This window comes from Scyliorhinus torazame, chromosome 3, assembly GCF_047496885.1.
Source record: "Scyliorhinus torazame isolate Kashiwa2021f chromosome 3, sScyTor2.1, whole genome shotgun sequence".
Lineage (NCBI taxonomy): Eukaryota > Metazoa > Chordata > Chondrichthyes > Carcharhiniformes > Scyliorhinidae > Scyliorhinus > Scyliorhinus torazame.
Window position 1 is genome coordinate 303686598 of NC_092709.1, and position 15495 is coordinate 303702092.

At 39.6% G+C, this 15495-nt stretch overlaps 1 protein-coding gene across 7 annotated transcripts in view; it reads right to left on the minus strand.

Annotated features, from left to right (window-relative positions):
- Positions 1-445: 445 nt before the first annotated feature.
- ark2n (arkadia (rnf111) N-terminal like PKA signaling regulator 2n) overlaps positions 446-15495 on the minus strand; it is a 161168-nt gene continuing 146118 nt past the window's right edge. For all 7 annotated transcript variants that reach the window (XM_072497484.1, XM_072497480.1, XM_072497481.1 and 4 more), the window contains 2 exons: positions 11756-11882; positions 446-7116 (listed from right to left, as the gene is read on the minus strand). In XM_072497484.1, the coding sequence (XP_072353585.1) occupies positions 6918-7116; positions 11756-11882 (326 nt within the window). In that variant the 3' untranslated portion in view covers positions 446-6917. The remainder of the gene's footprint in view (positions 7117-11755; positions 11883-15495) is intronic.

The following is a 15495-nucleotide window of genomic DNA, read 5'->3' on the forward strand; positions in this document are numbered from 1 at the left end:
TCTTTCATTACAAATAATCACTGGCCAAAACCTTCCTTGCACATGAGTCTTCCACAGTACTGCAGAGATAGTCTTAATGTCAGCATTGCAATGTGGGTTTTGACACCACCACCCACTCAGACATGGCATCTAAATAACAATGTATAGCTCCCCATGTATAACAGTGAATAGTTCCCCATTTGTAACAGTGAATAACTATCACTTGACTTTAAGAATTCATAAATATTTTGGATGTGTTAATCCCAAGAGTGTTATGGCAATAGCAGCCACATAGAATATACTGCAGCACTATGTTGGGGAGTTCATTTACAAATTTGAGGAGTCAAGTCATGAAGAGCCCAAAATTTTAAATTATATGTAGTACATATGAATATATTTAATAACTACCCAGAGCAGCTAAGAGAGGATCATCAATTCTTTGCAAAAAAAAGTCAACCTTCAATAATGATGTTTAAAAGTTAAATTTTTATTCTCCTGTCTCAATTTTTCTATTTCATATAATCACTGCATAACAGTTAAAAATCTATACACTGCCACCACAGCTCCATACAAGGCAGCACAAACAGTATTTACATTTTTTCAACAAAAAAACACAATCAATACTGAGAGGGGGCAAAAAAAGTCCATAATTAGTGCAATTTCACCAGATTTTAAATTTACATGCTGAGGATTATTTAGAATTGCTCCCTTATACTGCGCATAAATTTTTTGTAATAATTCTATACAATTTTTATGCTTTAATGAAACTTACAAGCAATATAATACCTAAATTATTTTTGTTCTTAGTTACCATTGTGGGCGCCTGTTTTCAGTAGAAAATAACAAACTTTATTTCATTCCCATGCAAAAGAATTTAACGAAAAATGAAATAAAATGTCAAACAGAAGGTGGTTCTGAAAACACAAAGTAATCCTCACCCTGCCTGGTTTTCTAGATTTAAATTTAAGCAGTACTGGTTGTGAGAGTGAATATGTATCATTCCGCTTGTTGCTCACTCGGGTCCTGCTGTGCTACAAAGTGAAATTCTGCACTAATTATTCCTAAATAGCAGATAAGTAAACAGCCTCTTTATTTGTTACTTTTGATGCCATGAGATTGTATCCACACTTCATTCAAACCTCACCAAATCTTTTATGGCTCTTTATGATTTTCCCAACTACCATAGCAGAAGTTCAAACAATGCAGCTCTTCGTGTACTGAGGAAGGCTGTCTGCCACTTGGAATTTATGCAATGGTTATCATTTCAGGGTAGTCCTTTTTCAAGAACAACTGTGATCCATTCAACCACCTCATACCACCTTCCCAATTTCCCCCTCCAGGATTCCGATTCATGCTGGGGAATGGTAGCATGGACACCGGTGAGCCCTCCAATCCATTATATAAGTGGGTATTCGTCAAGTGCAAACATAGATAGTGATTGTAGTCAGAATATTTTACCATGTGGGGCATCACAACCAAGCCTAATCCTGTTTACACCTAGCATCTACACACATGCACCTTTCCACAAAAATCACTGGGTAATAATTCAGAGATGATAGGTACTAGCACTGTTCCCCTCCCTAGTTCTGGCACATTTACGATTAATTCCAGTGCTCCAAGCTCCAATCAGTTTACTCAGAAAAGACTAGTATCACACTGCAAGGTGCACTTACCCAGTATCCTTTGTAGTTTAATGGAAAAGATAAAGGCGAGGAAGATAAATCTAAAGAAAAAAATATTTTAATCACTTTGTCAAACCCTAAAACTGTATGGGCAAAGGCTACTTACTTTAATTGTTCCATCAGATTTTACCTGCTAAATCTACCTCCTAGTTTTAAAAAATTATTCCCAAGGCTTCTGAAACCAATCAAGAACGCTCTACTGTGGGCAACACATTGAAATGAGCCAAGTGATTTATACTGCACACAACTGTCTTTCCATAATGCTGCTGAAGTCACTGCTCAGTATTGGTTTAGAAGAGAGGAATATCAAAAAATTAATCATCCCTTTTTTAAAAGATCAAAACAACCTGGAACAGGGCAGGAGATATCTTAACAATCCCATGGAATTGGACAGCAGCACTGTATTGCAGTTTCCTCACAAGCTTTCGCAAATGAGCAAAGCATCATACATCACACAATGCTCAGCACTATTTTTCAGGTTTCTACCAGGAAATATTAAGTGCTATAAATACCGAAACAAATGGTCTTTGGGAATATTTGCCCGTTGGATGCTGATCCTGTGAGTTTGTTACTAATATTGGATATTCACTGAACAAAGTGACTACTCTCAAATGCTGGTGCACATATACAGCAATGGAGATCATTAGATAGGCATTTCCAATATGTGATAATTTTGCATAGGAATCTATATTGAAAACTAAAAAATTTTTTTTTAAGTGATATTGGCCTATGTTTTGTTTAAAATATATTTTGTAGGAACAAGGATTTTTTAAAAAATGAAAACAAACTATTTGGATGTAGATTGCCAGCTTTAGGTAGGGACAAGTCCATCATGCATTTCAATATAAAATGCTATATGAATGAGTGAGTGGAGCCACAATAGGGACAAGAAATGTTGGGACCCACAAATTATTAGAATTTACTCTGTGAAATTCAGAAGTGTTCCAGATATAATGCGTGTTTGAATAATAATTCACTCAGCTCAGTAACTTCAGTTCAATTTAAACCAGATAGATTTGCATTGCACCACTATATCCAAGCCAGATCTTGGTTTAATGCAGATGCAAACTGTTATAACAGGAAAGGATCTGTGGCTATTTACTGCCAATCTGAGAAGAAGACCCTTTTATTGGTCTACATAGGTGAGCTTTCAAGATCATGCCAAGCAAATCTTAATTTAACAATTTATTTTAACCACTTCTGCACTAACAGTTCTTCACTCCTTTTCCCCAATATAAATAGAGACGCTTTCTCCCCAACTAATGAATCGAAAGTTATTCTCCCGTGGGGAACTAAACTTTCAAAACTTTCCTGATCTGGAAAGGACTAGGCTGAGCAACGAATAATTCCTTCACTCCAGATCTTAGTTTATTTAGCCCTTCCAAAGATACAAGCTATGGCTATTTACCTTTGCTCGGAGGTGGAACACACTTTTTGCAATACACAAAAGTTGAAAAGCTGATGAAATCCATTGGAAATGAAACCTGCTCAAGTGACGTGATCCCTACAGATGGAAGCAACTGTATTCAAAGGTTGGCGTTGAATAAGGAGAGTGAGTCCCTATGGATCACAAGCATTTTGTTTTGTAGACAGAATACCTATGAAAATTAATAAAACAGGATAACAACACATGAAGTCACCAGTGACTTATGCAATGAAAGGCATTGCCAAATGACACTAGGTGATAGTCTACCTGAAATTAGCAATTAAAAAAAAGGGAATGGCAGGGTTTCTCTGTAGAAATGGCATAATTGGATGCTAATAATAGGTTTCTAAAACTTTTCAGGTGGAGGAGTCCATTATTGCTCAGTAACATGCAGTAGGTATATCTCAAACCAGGCTAATGATGTAGCTCAAAAGAAGGTGATATAATACAGGCTCAGTTCAAATTACAAGATGCAGTAAACTTTCGGTTTAAATTAGGCAGAATGCTATTTCAGTTCTGGTCATCTGATATTCATGTGAGCCTACTTGCTGAAGTAAAACGTGCCAAAGAGTAAAACTATCCTCACAAACACTAGCTAAACTGTTGAAAAGATGGATTGTGTGTTTTAAGCATGCCAAGTATCTTGCGGTTATATGCTACCTTATATATAAAATGCTTAATTTTAACCTTTACATAAATCGACCTTTTTAAAGTAACTAAATCCACAACCAAGAAATTACACCTTTGAAATAACAGTTGGATTATTTGCCTTTAATTTAAAAGGGGAGGGTTGTTTGTTTTCTTTGCCACACACATCACAGGAAGTTGACTATCATGGTCTGGGAACCTATAGACAAAAGTCTACTATAACCTCCCAAAAACTCAGTAGTAACTTCTAGAAACAGAAATCACATAGTGCAATAGTCAAGAGCAGAGCAGCAGACTGTATCTTGGGACTTAATCACTTCTATACCATTAAAGATCCTGCACAGAAATTTTAACACTTCCCCATTCACCCTGATTAAAATAACCTATTGGAGTTAACATTAGATACTAACTGAAGGATAGTGGAACTCAGAAAAAAATCTTTTGTTGCTCAGACTCCTCCCTATACATAAATGCACAAAATTTTGATTACTAAATGTTTGGAAAAAAGCATAAAGACTTTACTAACATAAATTAAATAAAAACTCAGACACTATTACTACACAAACCTGGTTTTAGTGACTTTTAAAGATGATCATTTACACTCGTTACCAAAAAGGTACGTTTCAGCGTAAAGGCTCCAGTAACTCAAGTCTTAATACTCGTTCAGTGCTCTTCAAGATGGAACGCGAGTTCATCTGTCAATTTCGTTCGTGAGTCAAGAAAGAGTCTCAGATTAGCAATTGAAGGCTGCTAAAATATTTAGTATTGTTTTCAATCAACAGAGCCCATTTTCAGCAACCTCAAATAAATTTTGCTATTGGATAATCTTGTTTGCTATGGAGTCTTGAATCCATTAAATATCAGGAATTGACTTGGGCAGCATAGTGGTGCAGTGGTTAGCATTGCTGCCTCACGGCATTGAGGACTAAGGTCGATCCTGGCCCTGGGTCACTGTCCATGTGGAGTTTGCACATTCTCCCCGTGTCTGCATGGGTCGCACCCCCACATCCCAAAGATGTGCAGGTTAAATGGATTGGCTAAGCTAAATTGCCCCTTAATTGGAAAAAAACAATTTTGGGTACTCAAAATATATTTTTAAAAATTAGGAATTGACTTAAAAAGAAATCACAAGTTTTAAAAAATCTAAATTTCTTCCCATTTTTTCCAGGTGCCTGGGGTGGGTTCCGGGGAGCGTAAATAGTATGCTTCCTAGATACCGCCTTCCTTCCAATATTTTCCTCCATTGGTCATTCTTTACATGCAAGTAATTTGCTGGGCTATGGGAAAGATCAGGTTGTAGGACTAATTAGATGGTTCTAGCACAAGCACAATGCACTGAATGACTTTCTCTGTGCTGTAAGATTCTATGACTCAAGAGTTTGCACATATTCAACCATAGGGAAGCATCACATATCGCAATTCTGTCTTCACCTGAAGTACACAAGCGTAACTTCTTAGCCACAGGTCAGGGGTCCTGGCAAAATTGGAGCACTACATTATCCAAGTTGAGGTCAGCTAACACAATAAACCTGAGAATCCCCTGATCTATTTGAACCAGCACATTTGATGCAATTACCCAGTGAGCTCCCCTTTAAATTTTGGTGCCTATCAACAAATAAAACTAACCCGAGTACAAAAGGTAAAGCAAGTACTCAGAAAAAAAATACCTTTGTCGCACAACTATCATAGTGTCATGCACTGTTTCCTGCAAGATTTAACACGTGTCATTTTAAGCCACCACATCATGAATGACAAGAAGTGACAATCTTAAAAGTAAAATGATCAAAGATGCCTGGGAGATAAAATAAACTGCAAAGTTTGTACAGCATTCAGTGTACTACTGCTGAGGTTTAAAATTCCCTTGAATGACAATCATGGTGGGAACACAGTTTTTAGATCAGTACTTTCCTGGCTGCTCCTAAGACATACCTTTGAAAAAAATGGAGTGGGGATTAATATGCAAATTATTACTTCTAATGACCTTGGGTGCAGTTGCTAGAATAAACCAACAGCAGCAGCTGTGGAAGTAAGAGTTTCCTTTTGGTTCCACCTGTAACTAACAACTTCTCCAACCAAAATGCAGCACTAACATATATATCCCTGTCCAGTTGGAGATTTGCACAAGAATCTCATTTATCAGTTTGAACTTTTTTTTAAACTCCACTACTTAAATGGCTTAGATGGGAAGTGATTTATTAGAAGTATGTTCATCTGGCTAGGTTTAAGCCATTTATTCTAACAAGATAACAACTAACATCATTGCTATTGGAGTAAGAATGGAAACCATTCTTTTACTTGTTATGTCCCATTTTAATTTGTTGCAATGTTAATTGCAGCTGAGAAACAGGCTACAATCATTAAGACTAATAAATGTAGAGCGGCTGAACTGGCGAAATCAGATAGACAGAAACAATTACTTAATTCAGCAACTGGTCAATCTCCATAACTGACCAATCAGATCACGTTTAACACAATGAAAGGGTGGGATTAAGCCATTAATAAACTTGGATTCGTTGTGGTTTATGCTGATGAATGACTTTAAATTGCCCCTCGCGCCTGTGCATTATTTTGGGGACAGTCAGCATTATAGGCCAAAGGATCTTCTTCAACTGAAATGATGGCACATATTGCAATTGAAGTGAACCAGCACTGCATACTCGAGCTCACAGGCATGAATCCCTGTCATTAGACGCAAACAAATACGTTCAGCTCCCATAGAAATAGTTCTTAAAGGGAGAAGATTATAGTTAACTATTTAATTGCAATAAAATTTAGAGAGCATCCAAATTTAGTATGGCGAAAGCATTTTAAGTGCCAAGTTTTGCTCTGGTCAAAAATGTCTAACTCCAATTCAGATATATGTAATGTGAATCCTGTAAATTATTAAATAGCCTGGCACTATGTAAAATGCAAATTATATTAAAAATAGAGCCATTTATAAACACACTATCTCCCAATATGGATCCCACAATATTGTTTTTTTTTACATTTTAGGGCAAACGTGAAACATACCTTTTTGGATCGTCTAAATGGTGGAAACTACAGAAACTCCACTCAATGAAAAAAGCAAAATAACAACTTTTCAAATCGTTGTGAACAGAAAGGAGATACCAAGCAAGTTTTTTCCCCCTCTCTTCCTCTTCTTTCTGTACCACAGACCAAAGGTAGCACACCTTGATTTCTCACAGCAAGTATCTGCGTCTAGCGTCTTCATCAAGCGTAAGGTCAACAACCTCCGGTGCCCCACTCCAGGTTGGCTGAGAAACGGCAGCCCACGAATGCATTTGCTGCTGCTGGACCCTGCTGTTGAGGCAGAATGAATGAGAACTCTGCTTCCATGCCGAACAGCTCTGAATGACACCGGGTCTAGTCTGAGTGGATCTGTTTGCAAGCAATTAAAAAAGAAAAATGACGACAACTCATTTTTAAGTTCCTTTAGCTTTTTAAATTCACTTTTTTTTGATAAGGGTCAGACTTTCTTTTAATAATCTGCCTCATCATCAATCAACTGCTCATCAATATTTTCTGACAATGACCTGGGGAAGTTAGGAGAGATTATGATGACTCCCTGAGATAAAACATTTTATCTCCAATTTTCAATTTATGTCTAAACCATGGTGGAGCCAATTTCCTTCCTCTCCCTAAGGCAGTAACTCATGGAAGAGTAATTGTTATATAAACACAAGTGGCCTTCTAATTTCTCTTCCGCATGGTTAATTCATCGTAATGGTGCAGGTAAGCCAGCGTATAGCGATGTCGGTCCCCAGCCTGGATAAATGGGGAGACTTAACAGCGAGAAGGGCACTAGCTGTAAACCCACCCACCAAAACCAAAAAATTATGGTTGAAATGAAGGTGATCAACAAACATTGTGGTGACCCCATGTTACATGGTAAAAAAACAAAAGAAAAGGACAGAAACGAAAGCATCACAGAGGAGTCCAATCTTTTCCTACGTAATTCCCACAAACATGCAATTTCCAACAGAGATTAAGACAGTGATTCGTGAAATCTGACGTAATTTTTCTCTCATTAAACAAGAGGCGTTGAAACCAATTGTAAAGTCCCCATCATATGGCTGAGAATTCAGCAAGGGCCAAGAAAAGTGAATGTTGGCATTGCTGGCCTGTCAGCTTCCCCTGCTGGATGTGTCTGGATGCAAAAGACAACAAATAGATTAATGGGCACAAAAGTGAATGCATTGCATCCGTTGATGAGAAACGGGATGTAGCTACGGATAGAAAGGAAAAGGCAGATGTGTTTCCTCAGGAATACATTTGAAATATTTTAAAATCCTTTCATCTAAATTTTATGAGGAGCAGTTTTTTGGTAGAATTTATAATGCCAGTATGTCAAAGGGCAATATATGTTGAACTGTTATTATAAACCCCACCAACACAAGAATTTACGGTAAAGATTGAGAAAAACATAAGTAAAATAAGGACCAAAGTAAATGAATTGGGAAAAAGCTGATTTTAAGAGATGAAAATGAAACTAAGGAAAGTAAAATGGAAATATTTATTAACATGGAAATGGAGCAGCGGTGGAAACATTTAAAAAGGTGATCAACAAAGTCCAGGAGAATTACATCCTACAACAAACAAGAGAAAACTAACCATTAACGACACACCATAAGTGAAGAAAGAAATATAGTCAGAATCGGTGGTAAAGAAAAATGGGATGCATGCAAAGGAGAGAATGACAGTAGGGAATATGTAATGGTTATGAAAGAAATTGAAAAACAATTAAGGCAAAGCAAAACTACAAAATTACAGCAGAGAATATGAAAATAAATATTTGTGAATTCTACAGTTACAAGCAAAAGCAGGGAAGGGTCACTTGGGAATACGTATGAAGAATTCACAGGTAGTAACAGCAAAATTTCAGAAAAAGTAAATAATTATTTTGCCTCTGTATTTAGTAGTGAGGCTGCCATGGTAGGCATGTCACTGGACAAACTTTTTAAATGTCTTTTTCTACAGATATTTAAGAAAGGGAGAGATAATTGATTAAACTTGAGAGGATAAAACCTCTGGTTCAGGTCAATTGTATTTGTGCATATTAAGAGAAGCTAGGAAAGATATGGAAGAGGCTGTTTTACGTATGTATAAAAAAGTATTAGAAAAGGGAATATTTCCAGAGAACTGGCAAGCAGCTAATGTGATGCCTAGATTTAAAAAAGGTAGATAGAACAAGCCCTTGGAACTGTAGACCAACTCATTTAGTTTCAGTAATAGGAAAGATAATGGAATCTTTTACTCAGCCACGTATTAGAAAACATCTAGAAACTGAACAGATAATAAAGATAAATCAAAACAATTTCAGAAAAAGGTCAAGCTGGACTAACCTTACTGATTTTTTTTTAAGTAACAGAAAGGGTCGAAGTAATAGATTTGAATTTTTAAAAGATCTTGAATAAGGTATAGTAGACTAATGACTAACGGTCAGACCAAATGGAGTGAGGGGACAAATAGCAGAATGGATAGCAAGCTGGCTACAGAACAGAAAACAGTAGGGGTTAAAGGTACTTACTAAGACTGGCAAAAGGTAGGAGATGGTGTTCCACAAAGATCGGTGTTGGGACCACTGTTGTTCACTATTTATATAATCGATTTGGATTCGGGAATCGCAAGTACAATTTCAAAATTGGCGGACGACACCACATTGGGGGTGCAGTTAATACGGAGGACTGCGACAAAATATAGGAAGACATTAATAAATTTGAAGAACGGGCGTGTAATTGGAAATGAACTTCAATATTGTTAAGTATGAGATCTTGTATGTTGTTAGGTAGAACATGGAAGCTGCATACTCCTTGGAAAGTAAGAATCTACATAGAATTCAGGAGCAGAGGAATCTGGGGGGGTACAATACAACAATTACAATATGGCGTTGTAAATTAATAAAGTCTTTTGAAAAAGTAAACAATGCACTGGAGTTCATTTCTAGAGCGATTAAATTATAAAGCAGGGAAGTTATATTAAACTTGATCAAGTTATACTAACTTGATAGAATTTTTCGAGGAGGTCACAAAGATGATTGATGCAGGTAGGGCAGTGGATGTTGTCTATATGGACTTCAGTAAGGCCTTTGACAAGGTCCCTCATGGTAGACTAGTACAAAAGTTGAAGTCACACGGGATCAGGGGGGAGCTGGCAAGGTGGATACAGAACTGGCTAGGTCATAGAAGGCAGAGAGTAGCAATGGAAGGATGCTTTTCTAATTGGAGGGCTGTGACCAGTGGTGTTCCACAGGGATCAGTGCTGGGACCTTTGCTGTTTGTAGTATATATAAATGACTTGGAGGAAAATGTAACTGGTCTGATTAGTAAGTTTGCAACGACACATAGGTTGGTGGAATTGCGGATAGCGATGAGGACTGTCAGAGGATACAGCAGGATTTAGATTGTTTGGAGACTTGGGCGGAGAGATGGCAGATGGAATTTAATCCGGACAAATGTGAGGTAATGCATTTTGGAAGGTCTAATGCAGGTAGGGAATATACAGTGAATGGTAGAACCCTCAAGAGTATTGAAAGTCAGAGAGATCTAGGAGTACAGGTCCACAAGTCACTGAAAGGGGCAACACAGGTGGAGAAGGTAGTCAACAAGGCATACGGCATGCTTGCCTTCATTGGCCGGGGCATTGAGTATAAGAATTGGCAAGTCATGTTGCAGCTGTACAGAACCTTAGTTAGGCCACACTTGCAGTATAGTGTTCAATTCTGGTCGCCACACTACCAGAAGGATGTGGAGGCTCTAGAGAGGGTACATAAGAGATTTACCAGAATGTTGCCTGGTATGGAGGGCATTAGCTATGAGGAGCGGTTGAATAAACTCGGTTTGTTCTCACTGGAACGAAGGAGGTTGAGGGGCGACCTGATAGAGGTCTACAAAATTATGAGGGGCATAGACAGAGTGCATAGTCAGAGGCTTTTCCCCGGGGTAGAGGGGTCAATTACTAGGGGACATAGGTTTAAGGTGCGAGGGGCAAGGTCTAGAGTAGATGTACGAGGCAAGTTATTTTTACACAGAGGGTAGTGGGTGCCTGGAACTCGCTACCGGAGGAGGTGGTGGAAGCAGGTACGATAGTGACATTTAAGGGGCATCTTGACAAATACATGAATAGGATGGGAATAGAGGGATACGGACCCAGGAAGTGTAGAAGATTGTACTTTAGTCGGGCAGCATGGTCGGCACGGGCTTGGAGGGCCAAAGGGCCTGTTCCTGTGCTGAACTTTTCTTTGTTCTTTGTAAACCTATATAGAATGCTGATTGGACCAAAGCTGGAGAACAGTGCATGGCTCTAGTCTCCATATTATAAAAAAGATCTAGAGACACTTGAAAAGGTACAAAAAAAATTTGCTTGGGCAATATTAGAATTGAGGGGCTATAGCTATCACATAATATTGAACAAGCTGGGTCGCTTTTCTCCAGAAAAGAGTAGACTGAGGGATGACCTGATATAGGTCTTGAAAATCGGAAACTGTTTGATAGGGTAGACGTAAAGAAGATATTCCTACTTGCTGGGGAAATCAGAACTAATGGCCATAAATTGTAAGATAGTCCTAAAAAATCCAATCGGAAATCTATGAAAAACTTATTTACCAAAAAATATAGAACACACTACCAGAGGGAGTAGCACAAGCAACTAGCGCATATGCAATTTAGGAGAAGCTAGATAAACACTTAGGAGAAAGGATTAGAGGGATATGTTGGTGGGGTTAGACAAAGAAAGGTGGATGAGACATGTGGAGCATAAATTCTGGCATCTACTTATTTGGCCAAATGGCCCGTTTAGCACTGTAAATTATATATAATACAACATAATATGGGCTCAGATCTGAATGCAGGTCTACCATTTTTGCACTTCTGCCGTAGTTCCTACTGCTTTACTCTTCTTTGATGCTATTATATCAATATGCTAGTTATTTGACGGGCAATTACTATTTCTAGATATTGACTGGATGGCATTAGGAGCCAGAGATTTTCTCATAATTGATTTCGAGATGGATAGCTTGTACCTTGTATCTTCTTGAATTCCTACAATTTCAACCTCGCTATCTGAGGACGCAATCTGGATTTCTTCCTTTACTGGTACAGGGAAACCTGCAAAGCCATCTGCTGCTATGAAGCTCTCTTCTCCTCGACCTGCAAGGAACCAAAAAGCAAATACAACATTAGCATGCTTTATTTAGACAGAATTCATTCCAGCACTTCAAATGTAGAGAAAATCCTCCTTACTGAACTTGCAACTTATCTCCAAATGCTCTCCTTTTTTCAAAATTGCACAACTCCTGCCTCAGTTTTCTTTTCCCTTAATCCTTTTCTGTAGCAACCCCATCTATAAAGTATCCCAGGCAAAAAATGATGTAGAAAACATTTGTACTCAAAGTACTCTTGTCTGACTCAGAAGATCGAAGGGCTCAAATACCACTCCAGAACTTGGGAGTTCTTAACTTCGGGTGACATTTTAGTGCAGTTCTAGGATGTGCTGTATTGTCATCTTTCAAATTAACCTTTAAATTAAGATCCCATCTGCCGACATAGGTAAATGTTAAAGCACCTGTAGTACTATTTGGAGCAGTCCAAAAGATCTCCTAGAGTACAGGCCACAGGCCAACATTCCTTTCTCAATCATCACCAAGATAGATTTACCAGTTATTCATATCATTGCAGTTTCTGAGAGCTTGATGCATGACTACTGTTTTTATGCAATGAACAACAATAATTTCAATCAAAATGAGTTTGGTTTATGAATCAAGTAAAGATGTCTTGAGATAATGGTAAGGCGCTACACAATGGAAATACAGGTTTTCATTAATTCAGAATTCCACCCAGCAATCCACAACCAGTTAACAGAAATTATGCAAAGCATCCCAAGGGTGATTCTTCCTTCGTCCCTGACAAAAGATGTTTGGCATCTCCATCAATGTGATCAGCAATTCACAGTATGAACAATCACTTCTCCATAACACAGTGCATTAGAATACTTTTCAGAAAGTTTTAAAATACTATTGTAATAGTTTCAGAGGTGCAAAAATCACACTTGGATTTATTATACTGTGCATAATTATCAAAATTGACAAAGAGGTTGGTACTACTAGATGTAGAAGTAGCTTGTGCGCTGTGGGTGAGGTTAGCTTAACAAGGCAGCTCATTGGGTTTCAATGTGCTGTCTAAAAATGGGGTAATGATCAAGTGTCAGATCAAGCCAAGATGAGGTGCAATGCCTTTCCTGGTCAGTTTGGATCTTGAACGTCTCTCTTGTGGAGACCATGAATTAGATTCAATTTGAAATTGTTTTTTGGAGCAAGCAATGAGATGGATTAAGGGCTTTGCAACTTTGAGAATGGAATAAATTACTTTTTTTTAAATGGAGTAATATGGTTTGGTAGTGGGTAGTGCCTGTGAAATGGAGCTACTTCAGGGAGTGACCCTGGCTTTGCGAGACCCGGGCTCAGCTGGCTCCGGTCAGGGCTCCTGCTTAGGGATACAAGCCCAACTGCCTTGTGGGTGTCTCAGGAGGGACTACGGAAGGGAGTAAACCCTAAAGAAAATCCAGAGTGAAGCTCAGTAAGGCAGTCATGCGGTGTTTTTGGCATGTTCTGGCAGCCAAACTGGTGCCAAATCATGTGCTCTGCACTCCTTCAGACCCCACCAGCAAGGCCAAGAGGGAGGTTCTGATGTTTGGGCAGCTCAATACCCCTACATATTCTACCTAGGCATGCTCTATAGTCACCTCACAGTGACCAAAACAACACAGTAGGCAGGAGTTACAAGTTATACGCCCAGTTTTGTTGGTGTAATAATGAGCACTATGGGCTGCCATAGACGGTGGGAGAGATCATCGCGTCACATCGGACAGCTACTGCCCGCCTCAAACTGGGCAGCCCCCGAAGGTTCCGTCCCACCACAATCCACCTGCTCCAATGGGTGCTTGAGTTTAGGGTCATTGCCTGATAAGTGGACTGTAACCCTTCACCAAGCACCATGACAAAGAAAGAAAATAAGGTACCAGCCCAATTTGCAAGCTGGAATATCAGAAAAATGCTTCCGGATCTGTCAACAAAGAACAAAGAACAAAGAAATGTACAGCACAGGAACAGGCCCTTCGGCCCTCCAAGCCCGTGCCGACCATACTGCCCGACTAAACTACAATCTTCTACACTTCCTGGGTCCGTATCCTTCTATTCCCATCCTATTCATATATTTGTCAAGATGCCCCTTAAATGTCCCTATCGTCCCTGCCTCCACTACCTCCTCCGGTAGTGAGTTCCAGGCACCCACTACCCTCTGCGTAAAAAACTTGCCTCGTACATCTACTCTAAACTTTGCCCCTCTCACCTTAAACCTATGCCCCCTAGTAATTGACCCCTCTACCCTGGGGAAAAGCCTCTGACTATCCACTCTGTCTATGCCCCTCATAATTTTGTATACCTCTATCAGGTCGCCCCTCAACCTCCTTCGTTCCAGTGAGAACAAACCGAGTTTATTCAATCGCTCCTCATAGCTTATGCCCTCCATACCAGGCAACATTCTGGTAAATCTCTTCTGCACCCTCTCTAAAGCCTCCACATCCTTCTGGTAGTGTGGCGACCAGAATTGAACACTATACTCCAAGTGTGGCCTAACTAAGGTTCTATACAGCTGCAACATGACTTGCCAATTCTTATACTCAATGCCCCGGCCAATGAAGGCAAGCATGCCGTATGCCTTCTTGACTACCTTCTCCACCTGTGTAGCCCCTTTCAGTGATCTGTGGACCTGTACTCCTAGATCTCTTTGACTTTCAATACTCTTGAGGGTTCTACCATTCACTGTATATTCCCTACCTGCATTAGCCCTTCCAAAATGCATTACCTCACATTTGTCCAGGTTAAACTCCATCTGCCATCTCTCCGCCCAAGTCTCCAGACAATCTAAATCCTGCTGTATCCTCAGACAGTCCTCATCGCTATCCGCAATTCCACCAACCTTTGTGTCGTCTGCAAACTTACTAATCAGACCAGTTACATTTTCCTCCAAATCATTTATATATACTACAAAGAGCAAAGGTCCCAGCACTGATCCCTGTGGAACACCACTGGTCACAGCCCTCCAATTAGAAAAGCATCCCTCCATTGCTACCCTCTGCCTTCTATGGCCTAGCCAGTTCTGTATCCACCTTGCCAGTTCACCCCTGATCCCGTGTGACTTCACCTTTTGTACTAGTCTACCATGAGGGACCTTGTCAAAGGCCTTACTGAAGTCCATATAGACAACATCTACTGCCCTACCCGCATCAATCATCTTAGTGACCTCCTCGAAAAACTCTATCAAGTTAGTGAGACACGACCTCCCCTTCACAAAACCGTGCTGCCTCTCACTAATACGTCCATTTGCTTCCAAATGGGAGTAGATCCTGTCTCGAAGAATTCTCTCCAGTAATTTCCCTACCACTGAAGTAAGGCTCACCGGCCTGTAGTTCCCGGGATTATCCCTGCCACCCTTCTTAAACAGAGGAACAACATTGGCTATTCTCCAGTCCTCCGGGACATCCCCTGAAGACAGCGAGGATCCAAAGATTTCTGTCAAGGCCTCAGCAATTTCCTCTCCAGCCTCCTTCAGTATTCTGGGGTAGATCCCATCCGGCCCTGGGGACTTATCTACCTTAATATTTTTTAAGACACCCAACACCTCGTCTTTTTGGATCACAATGTGACCCAGGCTATCTACACCCCCTTCTCCAGACTCAACATCTACCAATTCCTTCTCTTTGGTG